This window comes from Haemorhous mexicanus, chromosome 16 (genome assembly GCF_027477595.1).
Source record: "Haemorhous mexicanus isolate bHaeMex1 chromosome 16, bHaeMex1.pri, whole genome shotgun sequence".
In the NCBI taxonomy this organism is placed as follows: domain Eukaryota; kingdom Metazoa; phylum Chordata; class Aves; order Passeriformes; family Fringillidae; genus Haemorhous; species Haemorhous mexicanus.
Genome location: NC_082356.1, coordinates 15078132 through 15103262, shown reverse-complemented (window position 1 = coordinate 15103262; position 25131 = coordinate 15078132). Strand labels below are relative to the sequence as shown.

The following is a 25131-nucleotide window of genomic DNA, read 5'->3' as shown; positions in this document are numbered from 1 at the left end:
CTGTGCCTGCCTGTCACCCTGCTGAGCTGCAAGTGCTCCCCACACAGTCAAACATGACCTGGATGTTCCATTCCCAGACAGGCATTCAGGGCCTGCAATGACCTGCTCCCCAAAGAATCACTGTCTCTAGCTTTGTAGCTTGTGACCTAAGGCTGGGTTTCATTTCTGGATGAGGGGCAGTCTCATCATAACCCCCCAAGAGATCCCTAATCATCTATCCCACTGTCTTTAGTTTTAATGAACGGTTTGAGGCAACTTCCCTCAAAGGACCATGGTGCCCAGACAATGCCATTTTTCACTCTAAAGTACAAACTCTCAGGGAGGCAGGGATAAGAGATGATGTGATGAACAAGTCCTGCTGTCAAACAGTACAGAACCCATAAGGGACATGTTGCAGGGGAAAAGTTAAAATGAGTTACAAGTGTCACAAAAAAAAAAAAAAGAGTGAAGAATCCAAGGTGTCCACTGAAAGCTGACCCCTGGGAAAGAAATCATCCTGGCAGTAAAGAGTTGTTTCAGAAAAGAAGGAAAAGGAAGGTAACAAGATGTTCAGCATTAGCCCAAGCACTAGGTAGCTCTTCCTCTGGGTTTGGGACTTTCTGGACATCCTCCAGCACAATGCCAGGGAGGGAGGCAAGGAGCAGAGAGCAGCTCCTGCAGAGAGGACCCATCCCAAAGCAGAAGGGCCAAAAGGGCCTCCAGCGGCACTGTGGGAGCTGGGACTAGGAGCCCGTCATCAAGGTGGACATTGCCTCAGGCCACAAAAGTCTGAAAAAGCAACTTTTACCCCAGCTTTCCTTCCCAGGGGAAACCACTACGGCGGCTATGCAGCACCAAACTGGTGGAAAAACTATTCCCTGAGCATCCAGCCTGATTACAGCTGGTCAGTGTTATTTGAATAAGGAATAGCCAGAAGTAGTCTGCTGGATCCTAGGCAAACAGCTTTGTTCTTTGCCAAGTACAAACAGGACACCAGGAAGAACAGCTTCAAGGAGAAGGCAAAGGTGCACATACCTCAACGTGTTCCCCTGGCTGTCCAAACAGATTGACCAGTGGTACAGGACAGGAAGTGAGCTGCAGTTGGTCATGTCCAGAGAATGTACTTCAGTGCCACCCACAATGCAGCCAAACTCCAGGGTGCCGGGCTTGATTTGGAGACTTGGGAAGTGAGCTTGTTCCCAGCGAGTGATATGGGACACCGGGGAGATGTTAGGGAGGCAAAGGGCCTTGGTGCAGGGAGAGCCTAGGAAAAGGACACAAATGTCCATTTATGCACCAATTATGTCATGACCCCTGGTGTGAATATCCTTGTAGAATGAAAGTGTGATTGGAGTTTAGCTCTTTATTATCTGAACTAGAGCTCAGCAAGCAGCTGCATGAGGAATTAATCAACATTGAGTTCCCTTTGACACTGATTCCAGACTGCAGCCTTGAAAATTCCCACTCTTATCCTTGCTGAACACTGCAAGCTTCTCTCTCTCTGATGGGGAGGAGCTCCCTCACGTGCCCCAAACCAGCATCAGTTATTTCTTAGTGATGAGTGTGTACCCAGACTGAGCATTTACTCTGAAAATTCAAGCTGTAAAATTCTCTGTTAAGTCTGCCAACAGTCCCGTTTTCAGGATATATAAACATGAGTTCAAACCCATGCTGGCCACTGTGATTGCTTCTGCCTTTCTTGTTTCATTTATTCAAAAGGCAACTTGATAAGTGCCTCAGTGGTGATGCAGAGTGGGGAAGAAGCAGCTCAGGAAAGGCAATTCATTTTCTTAAAAAAGTTCATGAACTTCATTGTTATGGGTTTAGGCTTCGGAGTGAATGTTCCCCTTGGTCTGGGAAGGGGGAGAGGTGTTTTGGGGGGCTTCAGCCCTGGGGGTGGGCTTTTCCCTCCTGGGTTTTTTGGGAGCTGTGGTGTGATGCCGTGGGCAATTGTGAAGTCGGACATGAGGTTTGTCAGGAAGTGGAGCTTCCCTTCCTCCCGCTCGGGGATCGAAGGTTGGCTGGTGCTGCTGCGGGAGGTTGTGTGCTTGGCCCTAGGACTGCCCTGGCTCCAGCACATTGCTGAGATTGAATTTGCCTGCCTGCCTTCTCTGCATGTGCCAAATGGAAGGGGATCACTGCCCTGCCAGAGCCCACAGCTCCTCCTGCCTGTGATCATAACTACACCAAAAGGGAAAAACACTACTTGGCAGGTTGGAAACGTCTGTTACTGTGCTGTTGTCTGTGCTGTCCTGATATAGTCTAATAAAGACTGTTATTCCTTTCCCCATATTTTTTTTTGCCTGGAAGCCCTGTAATTTCAAAGGTATAATGATTTGGAGGGAGTGGGTCATCTTTCCATTCCAGGAAGATTCCCACCTTCCTTGGCAGGTGGGATTCCCACCTTCTTTTAAACCAGGACAGAGTCACCAGAAAATACTGACTTCCTATTCCTTGATTCTATTTTATCTCAAAATGACAAAATTGGGTCACCTGAGGCACCCAGCAGCCCTGGAGTTCACACCCTGAAGAGGCTGCTGTGCCAGACCATGGGTGACAGATGCTTTTATGTTCAAGTGCTCCATTTTGGAATGCACAGATCCCTCATGCTGCGTCCAAGCCCAGGGAACACTCACCAAAAGAGATGTCACCAAAGTTGAGCTTATCCACCTTGAAGTGTGAAGTCTGTCCAGTGACACTGCCCCTGGTTGGCAAGGACAGAGGAGGAAATGGCTCGGTTAAAGGAATTGCAAAAGTCCGGCTGTCATGGCTCGGGGGCGTAAAGCCTGGGCTCAGGGCACCCTGGGTTTCAAATCAACACAGCACCATGTACTCAGCACAGTGGCCATGTGGACAGAGGCAGCTAACGCCAAGTGGCCAAGCAGACAACAGCCACTGATGGGGCTTTGGGCACAGGGCAGGCAGGAAAAGCCCGAGTTGCTGGTGGTCCCATGAAGGACACTTAACACACACCCAGACATGGCTCTGTGCCTCAGTTTCCCCATCCGTAATGTGATGGACAGAAAGGTGTCCCCACAAAATAGTAGTAGCATGTCGGGGGGGGGGGGGGGGGGGGCATGCAGTTTCTCTTTCCCCCTCCTCGATGGTTGTGGGTAACTTTTACAGTAGTAAAATCTCTGTACTGACCCAGGATTGCTCGCAGGGCCTAGCAAGCTTGGCTGGTTTCTGGGCTGGGAAGGGATGTAGTAAGTAGTCAGATGTTAGTAAGGCTGATTCTGTCTAGCTCTGTGGTACCCTCCTCTCTTTGTTTGGTAGCTGATGTTGAGAGCCAGCAGGTGGCCCGGGGGAAGGGGGCTCAACCCTGTGGCAGGGCTGGCCGGCCCTGTGTTACGTCGCTCTTGGGGTTTTTTTGTCTTTTAACATGTGTTTTTCACAGAGGCATGTCTACTTTTTCAGTGGTTGGAAGCTTTGTATTACTTCCTTAAATGTCTCTCATGTAAGACCATGACACCAGCCTTTCCAGCCACAGGTTCCCTGCTTTGCTACTTCTGAGCTGTAACTGGTGTACCCATGGAGAAACTTCCTCAGGAGATTTTGAGCCACACAAGCATTACAGACAGAGTTTTGAAACATGAAGCCAGGGAAGCCCCAAACATCCTCCGAAAAGAGCAGCAGCAGCTCTACACAGTGGACAAATGAATCCTAGAGGAAAGGACCAGCTGTGCACCAGCTGGCACAGCCAAGACCTATAGCTTCAACAACCAAACAAGGGTGTCCTGAATCTTCCACACCACCTTGCCTGTCCTCGAACTCAGCAGACAGACTCCAAAAGTCACCAACATCCACTGAAATCAGCACTTGAAGCTGCACAACACTCACGAGTTTATTTCATGGTTGATGCCAATGAATGCCCACTATGCCTTCTGGTTAAAAATCAAGGACCAGTGAACTGTGCCCTCTGTTGTATTCACAGGACTGCCCCTGGCTCTGCTCTGCACATCTCAACATGAGACACCTGCCCTTGCCCAAGGAGAAAGCTGCTTATGCAGAAACATCCCATGACCAGTTTGGGGGAGAGACAGAGGAGAATCAATTACTTGATAGTGAAAGGTTCCCTCTTGATTTCCAAAATAAAAAAGCAGCACTTTTCCTCCAAACACAAAGCCAGCATAATTGTTTCTCTGCTATGGGCACACCTACTCACCACTTTTCTCTTGCTAAGTAATAACTTTCTCCTTCTTTTTTATCCATCCCCTTACCTCATTGGTATAATTGACTGCAGTTTGCTTTCATTTCTTTACTGCCTTGACCCAGTGCCTCCCAACAGCAGCAGCCTAGCTCCAAAGCTGCAGAACAGCCACCATCAGCTCTCCTGCTTACACTACATTATCCTAGGAGCACATGGCTCAGGCTAGCAGGGCCAAGCCCAACGCTGCTGTGGTCCTGAGGACTAAGCTCTGCCTCCCCTATTATCACCTCTTCTCCCTTTTGCTGGGCCAGGATTATCTCTTGCAATGGCACCAGCCCGTGGGATGACGCCCAAGTCCTTGGGACAGTTCCTGCTGCACAGTTTCCTGACTCCCACATCAGCCCTTTGCTGGCTGTGCAAAGGAGGCACCAGAGCACTCTGTGCACAGGAGTTGGGAGCACAGCTTGTCCCCCCCAGCATGGCTGTGAGAGGTGAGCTGAGGCTGCTGCTGCCCATCTGGGATGGATTATTAACGGAAGTTTTAATTCTGCTGGTGCAAAATTTCCCATCTCCAAAGCCCTGGGGGCCTTGCTGGGGGTTCAGGTGGGACATCCCAGAGCAGCTGCTGCTCAAAGCTGATCCATCCCACTGCCTTCCATGGCCCAAGGCAGAGGGAGATCCCTGCAGGGAGGAGTCATTCCAGCTCCTGGGTACCACACAGAACAGCAGGCATCCTCACACTAAGGCAATTCCAGGATCAAAGCAGAGATTAAGACCTCAGGAAACACCTTTTTTCTCTGCTCGACCCCAAAAGGAGGTAGGTGGGAGATGTCCCAGAGACAGTTACAGATGTGCCCAGTAAGCTCCCAGGGTCCTTACGTGATAGTCAGGATTGCAGACATAGGAGATCCAGCCACACTGAACTGGAATTCTTCCTCAAACCTCCCCAGTATGGTGGCACTGAAGGAGATTAGAATAGTCTGGATCCCACCTGGTGCAATGATGCCCTTCTTGGGTGCAAACTGGAAGCAGGAGCCCACGTTTGTGGTTGAAGGGATATAGGTGAAGGGAGCATCAATAGCTCCTTGGTTAATCAGTTTCACCTGTGGCAGCAAGAAAGCAAAATGGAAATACATGTGGACTCTTACCTTCTTATGAGTTATTGTCCAATGATGCAATTAACACCCAGAAAAAACAGAAGATGCTTTGTGCTGCTGAATGGCATAAGTCAAAAAAAAAAAATACAACAGGACAAGTTCTGGCTTTGAGTTTTCATGCAAAGCAGTGGTAACTCCACATAACCGGAGTCCATAACCCTGGGGTTATCCCATGGATACAGAGCAGTGTACTTCTGGTCAGCATCACCAAGCTCATTGAGACCTGGCCCTGAGAGCAACGGGGGCTGATTGCAGCTGCATACTGAATCACCACAGAGCTGCTGCTGCCCCAGTTAGCACAGCTCCAACAGCACCATCTGCTCATTCACCTTTTCCCGTATCATGAAAACAATACATTGATTATGAGGCATCAGCATCAAAATGTACAGACAGCACCATCTTTTGGTAAGAAAACTCAGCATGTCTTTCCCTTCCACAGCCAAGCTTTTGAAAGTGTATGTAGTGCCTCATTTTCTACCTCTTTCAGACTTGGCACTCCTGGGGAGGAGGCAAATAGGTAGAAAAAGTCCTTTCTTTGCATTATTCCCAGGAACACTTTTGTCTTTCTAGAGCCAGAGATGCACCAAGGCTGAAGTGTGGTGAAGGACTGGTCAGCAAGGGAGAGAACTCCCAAGCCCTTTCAAGGGCCAGCACTGAGCCAGGAGGGTGGATGGCTTTCCTGTGACTTCCCGGAGTAAGCAGGAGACTCTTGACTGGAAACTGTTTGCAGTTGACTGAAGCTCAAACACAGCCAGTTTGTTCCAGCTGCTTCTGAAGAGCCCAGTCCAAAGGTGCCTTGTGTCTGGCACTGCCACAAAAGCCTCTGAACATCCCTTTTTGACCCAGTGTTGGTTTCATGTGCCAAGAGGCTGTTTTGCAGGAAGCCTCCCAGATGATCCCCAAAGATGGGACTGGGCTTCATGAACAACAGACACACCTTTCAGATTCCCCCAGATTTGACCAGTACATCAAATATTCCCTGCTCACAACTGCCAGGTCCACCAGGCTTGCTGCTGCCTCAGGAGCCATCAGGATCAATCCCAAGCCCTGCGGCTCACCTCATAGACGTGGGGGGTGTCGACAAAAATGTTCCCAAGGTTCAGTGTATGAGAGCTGAGCTCAACCAAGGGTCCTTGGCCTTCTCCTCTGAGCTGCAGGGGCAGCCTGATCTCACGGCCTGGGGAGAGATGTCCATTTCAATACAATTATTCTCTCTGTTACACTGTATTTTCCAGGCTGCCTCAGTGCTAGTCCCTGACTCTGAGCTGGATGCAGCCAGCTCCTTATGCTGCAGGAGAAGATATGGACCCTTTTCTTCCCTCAGGAGATATCCCGTGGGGCTGACTTGCAATTTCTAAACCAGCCCATTCCTTGGGCTGGTTTCCAATTTCAGCCTCCAGTTTGCCGAGTTTAAAACATCTCTGATGTCCTGTAGTGACAGACCAAGGTGTAATGGGTATAAATTGAAAGAAAGGAAATTTAGGTTAGATTTAGGAGGAAATTTTTTTACTGTGAGGGTGGTGGGACACTGGAGCAGGTTCCCCAGGAGCATTGTGGAGGTTCCAGCCCTGAAACTGTTCAACGTCAGGCTGGATGGGGCTTGGAGCTACCTGGTCTAGGGGGAGGTGTCCCTGCCCAGAGGCCTTTAAGGTCCATTCCATCCTTAACATACTATGATTCTGTGGTTTCCTTCCCATGCACTTAGAGGAGCTTTGAAATCCATTCAGTGAAAGCACAAAGCTCATACAGAGTTTGCCAATTACCAAACTACCTGGCCCAGTAGCACAGGACTTTGTTGCCAAAGTCCCCAACTCCTGACACTCAGCACTGTGTTCTGTTACCACAGACAGAGCTGTAAGGGATCAATTCCCACACAGGGACAGAAGCAGGTGCTGGCCAAGGATGCTCCTTCTACAAACACCCTGGGCTCAGTGGGGCTCAGCCACCTCTGCTCTGCTGGTGTCTGGGCACTGGAAGGTGATCCAGCCTCAGGGAACACATTTCCAACTCAGCTCCTGCCGCCTGATGATGGATCCATGTCAAATGGACCCAATCCTGGAGGTCAGTGGCCTGGAGGGGCTTAATGCTTGTTCACTAAAGCTGTTCTGCTCTGTAGCTCTTTGGCCTTTGAGGAAATTCTGGCAAAGCCATGGCATGAAAACCTCTCCCTGCAGTGCCTGGGTTGTTCTGGGATCAGTAACCCAGACACAGGATTCTGAGCCCTGACCTTGCTTGGGAGACTCCCTGGAAGCTGCAGGGCCAGGGGGGATGTGCCAGCAGTGCCCTGCTGACCAGGGACTCTTCCCAGCAGTTCCATGGGAGCCCAGTGGGCTCAGGCTTCCCCCATGGCTTCACTATGGGTGAGAGGAGCAGGGGAAAGGAACTGTACCTGAGATGTTGCAATAAGCCACACTTTGATACTCCAGTGCTTCTAGGGGTTTGAAGGTGACCTTGATTTCAGCTGAACAATTTGGCCCAATTTCTCCCTCCTAAAATAGAAAGAGACAGCAAAACATTTCTCTTCAAACTTCTCATTTCTTGTTTTCAACCACAGTCCTGTAAGGCTTTATTTAGAGCATCAATAATAAGTGAACAACACAAGGAGCCCAAGGAAACACTCCAAACCCAGCTCAACACAGCACTGGAAGCTCTCAGTGCTCAGCTGATCAGCTCCCATTCTCCACAATATTCCTACTGCTCTCACACAAGCTCTTGGTCACATCATGCTGCTGGCAGCCACAGTGGGATGCAACTGCCACTGTGCCCTGGTGGCTCTCGGCCTTAGATGGGCCATAGGAGTAACCAAGAAGAGAATGTGATCCCCTTCCTTGGAAATAAGAATATTAGTTTAACCTGTTTTGAAAGAAAACAGAGGTTGGGATTATTCTAGGGTTTACTCCAAGATGAGAAGGGATTTTACACTGTGCACACACCATGCATTCATCATCTCTCACAATGCCAGCACTCAGAATCAGGGCTCTGCTTGATGGGAGGACATGGTGGTTTGCTTGCACAAACAGAAAAGGAAAAGGTTTTCTGTCCCTGTGTGCAGGAGAATTCCAAAGGCCCATTTAAACCTTCCCCCCTTGTGTTCAAGCTCACAGACAACACTGGAAGGGACACTCAGAAATAGTGCAAGGCGTGGTTACAGGAGGGGATTGGCATTTCTATGATTAACCTTGGGCTGAATTTGGCCTCATTTTCCCAGCAAAGCATTGAAAGCTTCAGGTCAGTGTGTGAGCTGGCAGTACTCCAACAGCCTCTGCTAAACCCCACACACCAAGTGTTGGGGGAGCCCCTACCTACAGTAACTGCTCCCTGTGACACTGCAAGGACACGCATGGAGTGCCCTTGAGCTCGAGCCCTGGCAGCAGAGCTGGGCTTTGTCAGGCTCCCAGCCCTGCCTTGAGCCTGCAGGGCAGAAATGCTTTTAGCAGCGAGCCCTGCAACCTCGACAGACTCCATGTCCTCCCTCCCAGCACATGGGGCCAGCTGAGGATCTGGCCAGTGACCGCATTGAGGGGGAAGCGGTGGATGTAGGGAGTAGGGTGGGTGGGAGGAGGAGGAGGAGAAGGAGGAAGAGAATGTTCTCAGCTATCACTTACCATAGGCTCAATGAAAAAAATGTCATCAGAGAATGGCATGGGGCCTTCTTGCACCTTTGCCATCTCCTCCTGGACCATGCTGCTCAGGAGGGCAGTGTGATCTTCACAAGATCTCTTCTCCTTCTCTATTTTTTTCTCCACCGTGAAGTTTTCCTGTGACACCTCTTTTGGCGGCCACAGCAAACACTGCCTGCAGCCACAGGGAGAGACAAGGCCAGCAGATCATTTAATAAGCCACATATTTGCAGACAGAAGCGTGAGTGCAGGAGAGCAAAGCACTTTGGGAGGAGAAGCAGCAGCTCCCCAGCAAGGGCTGACCCCAAGCCATGGCGATCCCCAAGCCAAGAGAATAACTTGCTGTTCACTGGCACAACAGGTAGTTTTACTCCATACTTGCAAGCTCAGGAGAGGTTTCCAAAGCCAGCAGCCCTCAAGAGAACCTACTGGCTCAAAGCCTCTGCCAAAACTGAGGGAGAATGAACCACCTATTTCAAGTGGCTTTTCCTACCATTGAGCTACTTGGGGAAGGCAGATAAAGATCATGGAGTAGGACTTCCCTGAGAAGGGAGACAAAGATGGCTTGCAGCTATGTGTTACCAGCATCACTCTTTCTTTCTTCCATTTTGGATCTGCCCTCTTGTGCCCTACTATGCCTTTCACAAGAGCATCCCAGAGCACTTCCAAAGGAAATTGATGAATTCAGGCACCGCACCCCTTCAGTGGCAGTCAAGGTTTTATTTACATAAGAACAGGCTCTGAGAGTTGAAGGGACTTTGTTGGGCAGGAAGGAGACAGCAAACTCCTGGAGAGACCTTTTCATGATCCAGAGCTTTTTGGGTACCATCCCAGTGCATGGTAGTAGAATGTCCTGCGAGGGAAAGGATCCTGCACTATCTCCTCTCATAAAAAATGTCGTCTCAGCTCTGAGATCTCAAAAGCTTCTCTGACAGCAGGACAGTGGCCTTGGAGCTACAACCATGCCCAAGATTGAAAATAAGGAAGAACAAAATGTCCTGGTGACAGTCTAGGACACAAACTGGGATGAAAACAGATGTAATTGGAAGAAACCCCACAAAACCAAAACCAGGTTGAAGTTTACTTTGGGGAAACCTAGTTGCTTCTGAGGGGAAAGAGGATCACTTGGGGTCCAGGCTGAGGCAGGAAAGCGGGAAAAATGGAAATAAACAGTCCAGGGAAGTAGCCAGAGAAGGTCAAGGGATTTTTCTTTTAACACACAGAGCTTGTATGGAAGTCAGACACTGTGTAAGGAGATCGAGAACAGCGGAAAACCAAGAGGCCCAGGGCACTAAAGGACCTTCCCACCAGCCATTCAGGGGGGCAAGGGTCAATGTCCTAATCCTTTGCAGGCGATTTAAAATGGCTCTGGGGAGTGCAAGTGGCCTGACCCGCAGCAAAGAGAGGCTTGCCACAGCAATTTGGGCATGACAGTTCCAGTACGGCAGTTTGCGTAACATTTTTTTAGGTTTTGCGTGGCAGTTGGTGCAAGCAGGGTGAGCAGGAAGGGATCAGCAACCCACCCTCCCTGTGTAGTAGGTTGTGTCTTTTGGCTGGTTGTGAGGCGCTTGCTTTTTTTTTTTTTCTTTTTTCCTTTCTTCTTTCTGCCTTTTTTTCCCCCCAGCTATGGATTACAAATTATGAAAAGCCATTGCTGCTGCTGCTGCCAGCAGGAATGTACTAACTCAAAGAGAAACCCCGCAGGAAGGATGCAGCTGTCCAGGCCCCTGTCTGCAGGGAGGGTCTGAGCCTGGTGCTAATATCAGAGGACAGTTCAAAAGACACCTGCGTGTGGTGTGAGCAGCTGAATGATCTGCTCTGCCCCGTGGCAGAATCTATGGAAGAAGTGGAAAGGCTGAGGAGCATTAGGGAGAGTGAAACAGAAATAAACTGGTGGAGTCACATCTGTCCAACTCTGAGAGAAGCTCAGCAGGAGTCAAAGGGGCCCTGCCCTTCTTGAGATCAGGCAGAAGGAGGAAACCTAGGAGACAGTGGCAAATAGAAATGAGTTTCTGCTGGGGAGGTAATAAAATTGCATCCTGACCCCCATCACCTACCCAGGTGCCCTCACAGAATATGTATGAGGCCCTGGCTCTAGAGGGTCAGGCAGATGACACTAAAGAAAAAATTCTGTCTGGAGAGTCTCCCAGTTGCACTTCATCTGTCAGACAGATCATGGCCTCAAGTATTAAGAAGAAAAGAAAGCTGATGGTAGTAGGTGACTGCCTTCTAAGGGGAACTGAGGGCCCTGGGTATCGACTGGATCCATTCCACAGGGCAGTCTGCTGCCTCCCTGGGATCCAGGTATTGGATATCACCATGAGATTCCCTAATGACTAAATGAACTTCATCTGTTCACCATGGTCTGGGGTACAGTGACTGTGAAATAATAGAGTTCTCAATATTTGGTGAAACAAGGAGGTTCATCAACAAAACTTCCACTCTGGACTTCTGGAGGGCAGATCCAGCCTATCCAAGAGACTGATTTGGAGAGTACCCTGGGCAACAGCCCTTAAAAAAAAAGGGGTCCAGGAAGAATGGACATACTTCAAGAAAGAAGTCTTGAAGGCATAGGAACAAGGTGTCCCTGTGTGTGGAAAGACAAGCTGACAGGGAAGACAACCAGCCTGGATGGGCAAGGAGCTTTTGAAGGAACTAAGAGAAGAAAAGAGGGTGTATCACCTTTGGAAAGAGGGGCTGGCAACTCAGGAAATGTTTAAGGATGTTGCCAGGTCATGTAGGAAGAAGATTAGAGAGGCAAAAGCCCAATTAGAACTTGAGGAAATCAAGTCATTGCAATCAACCTTTCCTTCCCAAAATGCCATCCTTGGTTGGAGTTTAAATGGAACTGAAATGCTAAATGCTGAGCTCCTGAAGCCCAGGGACACACACCCTAGTGCCAGGCATGGTTTACTTGGCCTAAACCATTCAGAAGCACCAACACCCCCCTGAGGCCACGCATCAGTTTCAGTCTTTGGCCATGTATCTCACGGAAATGTATCTTTGAAACCAACCTCCTCTTCTCTTCATTCTTGTCTTCCTCAGTAGGAAAAGTCTTCCACTGGAAGTGGGCAGTGATGTTACTCTTGTTTTCGATGAACATTGTTTTGTGGCTTGACATGGTGATGAAAGTCTTCTTAACCTCCACGGAATTTGTGCTCAAACCAACGTTGACATCCACAGCTTCTCCGTGGAGGCTTGTGTGAATACTTTCTTCACCTGGAACAAAGCAAAGGGGAGACTTTGCTCAGCTCAGTTGCTGATGGAAGCACAAGGAACAGAGCAAACCACAGGTCACAGAAGAAAGTGTCACAGCTTTTAGCTGTGTTAGCAGTTCTGTGGATCAGTCCATTTATCACATCCTGACAGCTCTGTGTGTAGCGTGTGGGGATGTCCTGGGCACCTCCTAAAACACCTTATTTCTGAGGGTGTTTGTAGAGATTTGGCCCCAAGATGACAGTATGGACAGTGAGATTTGCCAATGGGCTCCAGTGACCCACTCAGATCACCGGGATTTCTGCATCCAAGTCCTTCAGGTGACAGGGCTGAGGAGCCTGTTCAGTCCTGGCTTGCCCAGGGTCTCCCCGGGCGTCCCACAAGACTCCTGTCTCCTGATCCTTTGGATCCCCTGTTGCTGACAAGCAAATATGCCTGGGGGCATGTGGGCAGCAAAAGGAGGCCCAGAGGAACAAGTGAAGTGACAGCCCACAGCAGGAGGGGACACAGCTGAGGAAACATAACTAGCCTCGCTCTGCAATATGACAAACCACTACAAAATGAACACCATGAAAATTATCATCGTCTCCCTGTCCAAAACCAAAGCCACATCAGTCTTGAAATATTTTATATTGTTCTGATCTCAAAAACCAAGCTGGAACATTTCAAATTAAATAAAAAAGGGACAAAGGAAAGATTAGTAGATACAGAGCAATTTCTATATGAAGACTGAATGGAATTCCTCAGTCTGGAAATCAAATTTGAGACAGATGTGAGAGGTTTGCAACAGCATGAACGGCCTAGGAAATAGGGATGAAGAAAAATTTGTCTTGATTTGTCACCAAGCAGGAACTTGAGGGACTGAAAATGCTATTAGACAGAAACTAAATATATGTGTGGAGGGCAACATAGAAAAAGGGTCTGTGTCAAGCCAGTGGAGAAGCAGCTTATGGGACAGAGGTGTGCAAGAAATCCATTGCATTGGAGAGAGTCTGATGGAGACCTACAGCACTGCCCAGGAATCAAATAAAACCTCAGCCAGGCATAGCCACACGGTAGTGGAGAATCAGGGTTCCTCCTTCCTCCACTCAGCAACTCCCAGCAAAACAGGAGTCCAAAAATATTAGCCTGTTAGAGGGGATCCACTTTATCAATGCCCTAAACATCAGTGAGTTCTCAGTTTGATTTGGGGTAAAGCTGAGGAGGGGAGGTACCTCTGGAGGGAATGGAGGGGGATGGGACAACAGGGAGTGATGGTGGAGAACTGTCCTGTGCCTCTGCAGGGCCCAGCACTCACCTGTGCTGCAGCACACTGCCAGGGAGCCGCAATGGTCACCGCTGGCCCGCGGGTGAAATCCCACTGTCACCTGCATGGTGTCACCAGCGTCCAGAGTTCCTGTGGCTGGCATCACGGAGAAAGGACTGCAACACAAAGAGAGGGATCAGGGCTCAGGGGGACACCTGGGGATGATATTCCTTCTGCACTGCAGCTCACTTCAGCTCACTTGGGCAAGCAGGGAGCAAACCAACCACAGGCAGCAGAAGACAGCCAGAACAGACAGGATCAGAAAAGCCACTGAGCCACTGCTGAGGAGATCCAGCCCTCACCAGATCCTGTGGGTAAAATGACCTCAGCTCCACCATACTCTGCATCCAGCTCTCTGCCATGAGGCTCAAGGGTCCCACTGCCCGCAATCCCATCAGAGAATGGTTTGTGAGAAGCACAGAGAGGGTTCTGCATGCACAACTTGACACTGAGTGCCTCAGGAATTCCTCTTTTCCTGCTGCCTATAAACCTCATCTCAAGAGATGCAAATGTTAGGGCACTACCTGTCCTGTGAGATTACAGCCTAGGAATCAGACAGGGAGAAGGAACTTTTCGTTGAAGACCAAGGAATAATTACTGTTGAATTTGCAGTGTGGCTCTTTGGTTTATTTTACCTTGAAAACATGCTGATTTAGCCTAAAAAGGGCACATTTCATCAGCACTTTGATGAAAGCTGGTCTAGGAAAAGGAGCAATCAAAACTCTGAAAGAATGCAAATGCAGATTAGAGCAATACAGTGACATGGAAACCAAAAGGAGGATGCCATTTGCAGTCTGAAGGATCCAATCCCAGCTAAATGAAGCACCATGAGCAGGAGCACACCAAGGAAGCAGAACAGGAGGTTCCTGTGTGTTTACCAGCAATGCAGTCTGGGACTCTGCGTTGTCATCCAGGCTGGTAACTATTTGCTTGGCCCACCAGACAAACTCTGTGTAATGTGTTGGAAATAATTATACAGATGTGTTGGTGCACTTTGGATTTAAAATGTGCAAATAGGATTGGTCACCAGGTGAACAGCTCTTGCCTGAACAAACACAAGACTCTGCGCTTTGATGCTCAGGGAGAGCTCAGGGGAAATGTGCTTCTGCCCAGTGGCTGCTGGGCTTTGTGCTCTTCTACAGCCCCACTGAGGAAACAAAGGTTCTGGCCTTGGTGCTTTGCTGCTGGTTGATCTGTCACTTAAAAGTGTGTTCTGGGGACTTTGGTGATGAATGCATCACACACAAAAATCATCTGTGAGAACATCTGCCAAGCTGAACTTTATTCCTGTCAGTAGTGACAGCTGATGAACTTGCTTGGCTCATTAAGGACCTATTGCTGCAATTATGGGCCTCACCTGTTCCTATTACCACTAGTGAGAACATCACTACTGGCTGGTGGAGAAGCCTTGGGCCAGCAATGTTTATGTGCTGGACGTGAGACTTTGGAGGGAGGGGAGGAAAGACAAGGCCCCAGCAGCCCCAGAGCCAGATCAGCGCACGTGCTCCTGCATCTGCCCCGGGGCTGATGCCAGCCCTGCTGCAGCTCTCTGCTGGGGCTCGGGGTGATCAGTGCCTGCTGGGGGCAAGGCACAGGATTCTTTTCTTAATCTTTTGCCAGAAATTTCACCAGAATAGAGAAGCTGCCAGTTAAAGGAATCGCTGGCTTCAGCACTACCTTCCATTCCATTCCCTTCCCACTCCTGCCCCATGTTACATGCTCCTGCCCCCAGATGGCAGGATGGAAATAACACTGATAGAGATGACTTCAGGGGTTGCCTGAGAAAGAAGGTGTCTCATTTTCAAATTATCAGAAGAGGATCCAGCCAAATTCAGGACTCAGTTGTCCTGAATTTGGCCCCTGCATCTCCTACACCCCATCCTGGGCTGTACCCACCAGACCCCTCTGTTACTGCTGTAGCAGTCATCTCTCACACAGACCTGGCTCCCCAAGACCTAAGGACACAAGCTCTACAGTTAAACTGTAACTCCTCTGAATTTCAGCCAACATCACTAAGCTGTACCCTGAGCCCACAGACAGAAGAGCTGTGAAGGAGACATCCCTGACACTGTAATAACCAAATGAAAACCACTGCCAAGAGATGGGGCTGGCAGGCTAAATTTTGGCCTTTTATCTGTTAAATGTGAGCTGTACATTAAGATAGGTCTCATCCTTTAGATTTATCCTTTCAATGAATCACTACTGCACCCAGCAGGCAGAAAAGATAAGGTATGGAGGGAGTTTTAATAGGTTGTTTTCTTCTGTTTTTTAACTAGGTCCATTTGTATGTTTGTTTTCTTGTATGGTGTCTAAAGACAGGTCCAGATCTCCCAACAACACCTTGCAATCCCCAGACACTGGTCTTGCTTTGAGCAGTGTGTTTGCTCAGATGATTTCCAGAGGTCCCCTCCAGGAGAAGTTATTCCATACTTTTCTCTTCTAAATCAGCCCAACTGCTTTTCACATATTCCCTAAATGTCTCATATTTCCTATACACCTGTGCATGTACCTATGGGCATGTGGTATATTGAGAGGCATTAGAGAAGCTCGACCTTCATCAAAGTTTCCAATGAAGAATTCATGCTCTTTTGGCAAACATTTAACACAAACCAAAAAGAAAAAACAGCCCAAACACAGAAACTTCAGAGTATTTAAAAAGAAATCTCAATGAAAGGGGGTACGGCCTTATTCACAGATTTAAATAACCTGTTTGAAATTTTAAAGTGCCCTTAAAAGGTTCACCATGGAACAGAAAATGCCCTCAGCTGACAAGGGAAATCAGATCAGCTTTAAGTAACAGGAACTGCACCGGCTGCCTGCAGCACAGCTCATGTTGAGCGTCGGATGCTGGGACCAATGGAAAGCCACGTGCCTGTGTTCTCCCAGAAAATGGGTCTATTTGGCTGACAGTGGTGAGTAAGCATTTCAGAAGCTGCTTGTGCTCAGGAGGGTGCAAGTCAGCTACTAACATGTTCCAGCATCCTCCAGGAAATCTGGGACAGAGAAAGCTCAAAGGCTGCATCCTGCTAAGAACACTAAAAGCAAGAGCAGATGCCATCCATCCTGCTCACTTCCAGCCAGGCTGCAGGGCAGCAGCTCCAATGCTCTGGCTCCTTCCGTTGCTCTTTCCCAACCCTGTTATCACCCAAAGGTGTTTTGCACAAGGACAGATGATCTGCCTCACCTCTGGGTGCTCAGCCGGTAACGAGCTGCCTGGTTTCCGACATTGCGCACCAGCAGAGTCTTCTGGGTGCTGCACTTGACTGGACACTTGGAGAAGTCCAGCTGGTCAGGGAAGTCCAGGATAGCTCGGGCACCAATGGCCCGAATTGGCACAACGATCCTTTCCCTCGCAGTGATGCAGATGAGCTCGTGGGAATAATCCTGCAGGAAAAGAAACTGCCTCAGCACAGGACATTTAGTGCCAGCTCCATGGCAGAAGAAAAAGCATTTCCTAGAACCCTTCAATGGCATCAATTTAGCTATTCCACCCCAAAATGAACACTAAGTTCAACTGATATGTCACATTTTAAAGGCCCAGGTGCACTTTGCAAAATCTATCTCAGTGGCATTAAGCTCTTGTGTCACTTGGGTCATACAGAGAACAGTCCTAGGCCACCATAGTTTTTACTCTAAATTTTAATGATGTTAAATAATCCCTAAGTCCCTTCTAAGGAACATGGAGCTGGGGAACACAGGACATTCTTCTTTAGGGTTCTATATTCCCACTGTTTGAGAATAGGACAAAGTGTTAAATTGACTTTAAGTAGCAAAAGGAAGATGAAAAAACAGCTGCACCCAAAGAGATCCTGCACCTCTGGCCTGGTGTAGAAACATGAGTTGTCTCAGAACTCCCCTCTAACTTTGCCTCTCCAACCAAGTCAGTAGAAGAACAGTGCTAGGAGGCAGCAGGATGCTGTTGGAAAGAGCCTCTCTTCGTTTCCCTGCAAGGCTTCCTCCCTTCCATGCCATGTCCTAAACCCTTCTGTATGAACAAGCCTCCAGATCACAACATTGACCCCCTAGATCACAGCACTGAGATCAGACTTGCCAGGGCCCCATCACTGCTGCTCAAACCTCCCCACAAAAGCACCTTTGGCACGGGATGGGTGCCAGCTGATAGAGCAAGCACAGTTACAGGCATGAAGACAGAGCCCCAGCAGTGTCACTGCCACGGGATCTGGGCTCACAGCTCTGCCTGCAGCTTGTACCTGCCCTGCACGAGCTCCTTCAGGCAGGTGTCCCAGTCCCCTGCAGCTCAGCAACCTCCTGCTGACCAAGGGCACCCAGAGCCCAGTGTGCCTGTGCCAGGCCGGGCTCACAGGCACAGCACATCCTCTGCCCTGGTCCTGCAGCTGTACCATGGTCAGCTGTGCTCTGGGACAGCACAGCTGCAAGGCTGCAGAACAGAGGGGGTGAAAAAGCACCATCTTTGCTCCAGCCCAGGGTGAGGCAGGGAAGCTGTTGCCAGTCAGGAAGGAGGAAAGCTCTCTCTGACCTCTTCGTTCCTCTAGCATTTTCCACAATAATTAAACCCCTTCCACTGTACCTAGAGATGGCCCAACATCTATCAACAGCCCTCTGTCATTTTCACTGTTCCTTAAGCATCTTCCCTTGGGAATGCTCAGGAATGTGCAGGGAGGGGAAGCAGAGCCTGTCAGGCCTGGGTGCAGTGCCTGCCAGCACATGCCAAGGTGACTGGCTGCAGGCTGCCTGCCCACGGCCTGGGGCCAAGCTCACAGCATGGAATGGGCTGGACCCAGAGTGCAGGGAAAACAGTGGCTTTGGAGATAATTCTGTGCTTTGGCTCCTCCAGTCTCACCTTGTTCTTGTTGGGGGTGAAGCGGATGCGCACAGGGGCAGACGTGCCCGGCGGCACGACACGGTATGCATCGCTGGAGCACGTGAGCTGGAAGTAAGGGGAGCTCTCCATGGAGACCTTCACCACCTGAAGAAACTGCAGCAAAGACATGAAACAATGATTTTGCCACTTGTGGAAACAGGATGAGAGGAGAGCTGTCCATGCCCTGCTGACATCCCTCCTTGGCCCCTTTCCCAAAGCACTTTCAGCTCTGCAGGCACAGGCACATCATTCACAAGGCTGAACTGGAATCCCTTCTGTCTGCCTCCAGCATTTTGGCCAGGGCCAGTAGGGCAGTGCCTGGTAGGAAGGAAGGGCCGAGCAGGTCAGCACCAGCAGGATGGAGACAGAGCACCTGAACCAAGTCATCTGCATATTCAACAAGGCCAAAAACCTGCTGGCTTCTGCCTGCACACAGCCATGCAGTTGTCATGTTCCAGAGGGGGAATGTGCTATCTGAAAGCAAACCAGCATTATTGTGGGGGAAGGAAGAAATTCCCTTCTAGCAGATCAGGTTGGGGTAGGGCAGTTCTGGGGATACAGTCAGGCAGGCAGACCAGCAAGACAGGAGACCAAACACTGTGGCCTTACTGGGAATAAAAGCAAACCTGAAAAGTAAAAGGAGGAACACAGCAAGACAATCCCTAGAACAAGGAGATGGCAAAGAGAATTTAAAAGGCCAGTAAAGCAGCAAGGAAGAATCATAAAACCACGGAAGCAATCAGCTTGCCAAAAGTGACAGAAACACAGACAGGCTGTGCCTATGGACTGTGGGCTTCAAAGGCATTTTCTGCCTGGAGAAACATGACTAGCACTGACACTGTAGTTCCAGGATGAAAAGCCAGTCTTGGCTCTCCAGGGCTTCTTGCTGCCTGTGCAGGCAAGCTGGGCTGCTGGGCATTCCTGCCTGCAGCCAGCAGGCCAGGCTCTGCCCTCTGGGATACACAGACATGGCAAACATGCATTTTCTAGCACATAGGTATCAACCCCAGAGCACCAAAATGCTCTCCAAAAGTCTAAACCAGATGATTTTGAGTCCCTCCTGTCTCTTCCCACCACCCCACTCTTGGCAAAAGCCTCATTTGAGAAAATTATTTCCTGACTGAAAATCAAATGGTCTCAATTTTCCTCTTTACAGTGGAACACAACTGCTGACATTTTTCTACTTTCTCCCTTTCAGCTCTCTTGGGAAACTGCAAAACACTCACAATTTCTTCAAGCCAGGAGCACATGGCTTTGGATGTACTGTGGTTCTCCAAAGGGAAAGCAGAGCACCACGTTGCTTTTGGAAAAGCTGAGCAGAGCTGGATGAAGCTGAGCAGGAGCCTGAAGTGGCACCTAAAGGCCTCTCACGGCTTCTGCTCCATCAGCCTGATTGCAGGGCTCTTTTAGACCACTTTTCCTGCAGTGCCAATGCCGTTAATGAAAAATGATTCCAGCATAAAGTGAAGACTCAGCCCCTGAGCTTTGACTGTGAGCTGAACAAAGGGAGCCAAACAGGATGAGAGAGGCAGAGATTCCTACCAGGTACCAAGATTAACCAAGGAGACACAGGATGCGGTACAGACTCAAGGTAAAGCATGAGAGCAGGTAAAAACTGTAGAGTCCTTAACATTCCTATCAATCCAGAGCTTTCAAGAGAAGGAAACTCCTTTGGGATAGACACCATCAATGCATGGCCAAAATCAGGCGACAATTCCCAGCACAGGAAGATTTCCAGCATCTTGCAGAACAAAGGTGCTGAGACATTTTCTTTTGGATGTGCTGCAGCAGATAACTTGCTTTGCTGTACACTATGGGAATTACACTACACTCCTCTTCCAGCAGTATTAAAGCTCCATGTCCCAGCACTTACCTTGTCCTTATTCATGAGAGACAGTGTCATTTCACAGACATCACAAGCGTCGAAGTTCTGAAATACCACCTCTGGTGGGGAAATCTGGAACAAGCTCTGTTTCGGGGCAGCTGACGGCAGCTGGAGAGGCGAGAGAGAGCAGGGAGAGCTTCAGCTGCTGGGAGGAAGGTTCATGAAGGAGAATCTTCCACTGATCCCCAGGGAAGTACAGACTCTGGGCGAGCACGTCTGCCCAGCCCACACTGGGCAAACAGTGGCTCACCCAGCTCTGCTCTGAGCTGATCCAGAGCTGCTGGGCCACACAGAGCACGCTCAAGCCAAGCTGCTCTTTGGGCATGTATTTCTCCAGGTTTGCTTCTCCAGAATGCCAGGCAGCACTTCCCTTAAGCACAGCCCTGTGCCCATTTGGTCACAGAGCTCTGGGGCACAGACTGAGCACTGATGGAGTAATTAAAACCCAGAAATTTACATCAGACTCCATGGGAAATGATTTTGGGATGTCTTTTACTCTGAGACAGGGAAACCAAGGCCCACATAACTGCAATATCTTTTTTGATCTAGAACTTAGGCATCAGTAAGAAGAGAACAGTACCAGAGGAGGTGTGAGAGATGAGGTGATATTTTGCTGAAGCCAAAAGGTTATAAATTTAAAGAATGAAAGTTGTTGGTTCTGTGGGTTGTTGTTTGGATTGTTTGGATTTGTTCAGGTTTGTTTGTTGGGGGTCGCTGTGAGCTGGCAGAGGGATGGGGTTGAAGACCTGACCAAAAGGAAGCAGGGCGAGAGGGGAGGGGACAAAAAATCTGGCGATCTGAGAGAATGGAAGTTCCCAAGTACCCCTCCAAGGGGAAAGGGGACAGGGACAGCCCTGGCCGGGTATAAAGGGCATAGAAAGATTTTCTATTTCTAGCCATTTTCTATTTTCTATTTCTAGCCATTTTCTCAGGGGGTGTGTTTGTTCAACTCCAGGGGCAGGGACACACAACTAGCTCAGCTGAATAGTTACTAATAAACAGCTTTCTTTTGCTTCAATGATTTTGTCCCCTTTAATTGTATTCAAAAGTTAATGCGTTTCTAACAGAGGTAAAGGCAAAAATAAAGTAACACAGAAGTTAGGGAAAAGACAAATGAGGTAAATGCTGAATGAGGAAAAGGTTCAGTTATTTTCTCAGCGGCTTGGGTTAAACTAGAGTTGGTATCTCCTTTTTCCATGTGCTTTAAATAGTTACTTTCTTGTAATTATTGCTATCTTACATTGTTGACGCACATCTGGAATGACACAACAGCAGCAAATGCTTCTGGAGGAGAGATATTGCTTTGAGAAAACTCTCCCCTGCTTTATCTGCCTTCTCCAGCCACTCTGCTGTCACTCCGGAGACACAAGCACGTCTCCTGTGTGACTTCACAGCACAGTCTGCTGAAGGGAATGGCTGCAGCACACTGTCCCTTAGTTGTGCCCTTCCCTGAGGTGTTCCCAATGCCCCTCTCCAGGGCAATCCTTAACCAGTGTGTTACATGTCTCTTGCTGCCAATTTCCTGCTCAACAACCCACCTCGGTCACCTACCAGTTTGGACTATGCTTTATACTGAGCCAGTCCTGCCAGAAAAGCAGCTTTAAACACACCTCTAAGTAGGCACTGATCCAGATAAAGCACATCCATTCCCCTCTGCCCAAGGCCAGTCCCCTGGACATCTGGCAGCCTGCAAAATCTAACACCCCATCAGGGTACAACACATTGTTCCAGCCCAAAGCTTTGATGCAATTAGTTTTGTTAAATCTGAAGTAATTCCTGCAGATCCTCGGCCTTCAAAGGCCAACACTGCCTCTCTAGAGGGAATCCTGTGATCCTGAGCATTTGATGGTGACCACACCAAAGCAAGAGGTGGCTCCTTCAGCAGGAGAATGGCAAATGGCAATGTTGTGCCTTTGTGTCCCCAGCCTTCCCCCCATTCTTTCAGCAATGGCAGCTACACCCCAGCAGCTTCAGCAGAGGTTATTTCTGTTGGCTTATGCAGACCAGGACTCCCAGTCCACCACTCCCAGCAGTTTGCAATGCCAGCAGCACCTGGACACTGAGGTATTTGCTGGATGCAAGCCTGTCACAAGCACACACCCTCTTCAAACTTCACATCAAACAGAAAGGAAAAGAGCAGGAAAAGGCTACCTTTTGACCAGTCTCACTCATGTCTATACATGGGCCAATTCTGGGCAGAAAACTCCCCCCAGCGCTGGCCGCCTTCTTCATGTTGAGAAGCTTCTCCCACAGGATCTTAGGGGGAAGCAGCTGAAAGGAAAAAATAAACCAGCTAGAGCCTCAGAAACGTGGTTGTTAAGACAGACTTTTCTTGAACAAGTGGCACTGGTGAACAATTTGTGATCACATAGTCTAGGACAGTCCTGGAAGCCCTGGAAGCTGCTTGCTGAAATACTTAGCATCAGTGAATTAATAATAGAGAGTGCAATACACATACTCCAGCCACATGGCTGTGTCCCATTGGCTTCTCCATGATTTGATGGGACATGTTTGGGGATTTCTGCTCTTTGGGCATTTGTTTCCTCTTTAGTTCCACTGGACTGAGGCAGTGACCTTTTCAGAGAGTGGGGAAGAGCTCTCAGAATTCCCCTAACTCTGTCCCTGCACAACACTGAGAACTCACAGCAAGGAGATATCACTGATGGGTGAGTCCAAGAGACGCAAGAAAGGAATCTTGTACCAAGAGTGAGAAGCACAGGAATGTGTCCAAGTTTTCATTCTCTCTGTTAATTAGCAATTTTTTTTTCTCTGTCTGGGCTCACAGACCCCTCCAGAGAAGAAAACAGAGGGATCTCCTTTGACAGAGCCTTAGCAGTGGGGCATCTTCAGTCAAATGAGCTCCAGAGAGCAAGGGACCTTTGTGGCCCTGGCTCCAGTGCCACCTGCAAAGCTGGATCTGTGCCCACACAGGAGCTGGGAGAGAACAGCTGCTTTGGAAGCTCTTCTAGATGGGACCAGCCCTGTCTTGTAAGGTTTTGGGCAGAGTTTGAGTTTCCCCCCACCACATGCCCAGGTGCCCAAGGGCAGGTAGGTCAGACCAGCACAGGTGAGTGTCCAGCCTGACAGAAGGAATTCTGGAATTCCTGTGGCAAAGGAAAAGGGACAGAACACATGCTCAGGGCTTCAGCTGTACATTGGTTTACCTTGGCTCCAGTGGCACAGCCAGGCAAGACACAGCTGAAGCAACACACAGTGTTCCCTATTGTACCAGGAGAGCCCCCAGCAAGAGGAGCACGGCACAAAGAGGTGGGGAGGGGCTCTGCAGCTTCACAGCGCTGCTGAACAACAGGGGCAGGAAGAGCAGGGACACCAGGGGAGATTCCAGTCTTTAGACAGCTCCAGTGGGTACTTACAGTAAAAGACTTCAGTCTTTCCCTGAGCAAAAGATGAGGTGTTGGGGTCTTTTCTGGGAATCCAGAAGCCATTTTGAAGGGAGGATGTTGCAGATGAGCAACAATGCCTCAACAAAACTGGAAGAAGCAACAATGGAACTCTGAAAATCCAGAACCCAATTCACAGCAGATTCAAGGGATATACTGGTGCTAAAAACGTTATATTATTTGAAAGTAGCTAAGTGCTTATTTGGTGTAAGTAGCTAGTATTGTTAGGCCTCTAGTTGGACTTTATTTGAACTATATAGCTATTTTGTGCAATTCAAAGATGGATCATACTGAAACCTGGAGCTAAAAATCTGAACATTAATAGTTCAAACAGACAAAGCTGGAGCTTAAATATTACTTAAAAATAGCTAGAGTGGGCATCCTCTTCTTTAGGCTTAAGCACCCCTGCTCTCTCAGCTGCTTCTCACAGCTGAGAGACTTGTGAGAGACTGGAATGTTATGGCTAATGGCTTAAATATCATCACTAAAGACTTTCTGCCCATTGTGACAAAACTTTATAAAGAAGCTGAGAACACCAAAGCCCACCCTTCCCTGAAAATGCCTCCTGACTGGAACTTGGGATGGTGAGTTAAGCTGCCTAAGGGAACTTGAACCAAGACAAAGGTGACACTATTGTCCAGTTATCTCAGGTCTGGAGAAAAGTAAACAGGGCTGAGGAGAAAAACCAATCCACAACAAAGCCAAACCCAGCAGCTGTCCTGAAAATCAGCTCTGTCTGCATTCAGGGTGGGGAAGTCATAGCCACAGACTCATCTGCTGAGGCCAGGTTTGCACACAAACCTCCTATCAAAGACTTCCACAGTGGTTCCAGACCCATTCCTGAGGCCTTGCACCAGATGACTGCAGGGTATGCAAAGTAACACAACAGATCTGAAAATCCAGAACCCAATTTGTGGCAGACTCAAAGGATATACTGGTGCTAAAGATTTTGTGTTATTTGAAAGTAGCAATAGACAGAGTCAAACTTGCCCCGCCCCAGGGAGGTATCTGGGAGGTCCCATCTTGCCTAAATCTGCATTAATCCATTGAAGTCTTACGCTTTGCAAGACCTCACCACAGAGAAGATCAGAAGAGGATTTAATGGTATGCCGATGGGATCCATGGAATGGTGATATTTTCTACTAAATCTGTCTCTGTCACTCTCTTTCTCCTCCTCCTTCCCAATCCCCCATCCCCCATCCCCCCTCCCCCCACTTTTTCTATTTCTTTCTCTCTCTTTCTTCCTCACATTTAATGTTACATAAAATCCAGACTATTGACTTTGGGACATGGTCTCATTTGCACCTCAGTACAGAGGCATCTCCCTAATAATTTTAATAACCAGATTAAAACAACCCACTGAAACTTGAACAGAACTCACTCACCCTTAAGCAGTTTAAGCAATTACTATAGGGGGAAAAAAAAGTATGGACTAGTATATTTAGAAAATGTTGCATTTCTTCTGTGGAAAAAAAAGCACAATCAGTAGACCATATATTCCTGATCCTCTCAGGTGTACATGTCACTGAACTACTGCACCAGAATACTGGCGTTATAGTAATCCTCTATTTCCC

At 48.7% G+C, this 25131-nt stretch overlaps 1 protein-coding gene across 3 annotated transcripts in view; it reads right to left on the bottom strand.

Moving 5' to 3' along the window:
* LOC132334703 (hydrocephalus-inducing protein homolog) overlaps positions 1–25131 on the bottom strand; it is a 59036-nt gene that overhangs the window by 31922 nt on the left and 1983 nt on the right. For all 3 annotated transcript variants that reach the window (XM_059860789.1, XM_059860790.1, XM_059860791.1), the window contains exons 3-15: positions 23531–23647; positions 22308–22427; positions 20145–20264; positions 18251–18385; positions 16613–16812; positions 13420–13544; positions 11921–12125; positions 8892–9081; positions 7676–7775; positions 6345–6463; positions 5009–5232; positions 2616–2683; positions 1015–1243 (exon numbers count right to left, since the gene is read on the bottom strand). In XM_059860789.1, the coding sequence (XP_059716772.1) occupies positions 1015–1243; positions 2616–2683; positions 5009–5232; positions 6345–6463; positions 7676–7775; positions 8892–9081; positions 11921–12125; positions 13420–13544; positions 16613–16812; positions 18251–18385; positions 20145–20264; positions 22308–22427; positions 23531–23602 (1907 nt within the window). In that variant the 5' untranslated portion in view covers positions 23603–23647. The remainder of the gene's footprint in view (positions 1–1014; positions 1244–2615; positions 2684–5008; positions 5233–6344; positions 6464–7675; positions 7776–8891; positions 9082–11920; positions 12126–13419; positions 13545–16612; positions 16813–18250; positions 18386–20144; positions 20265–22307; positions 22428–23530; positions 23648–25131) is intronic.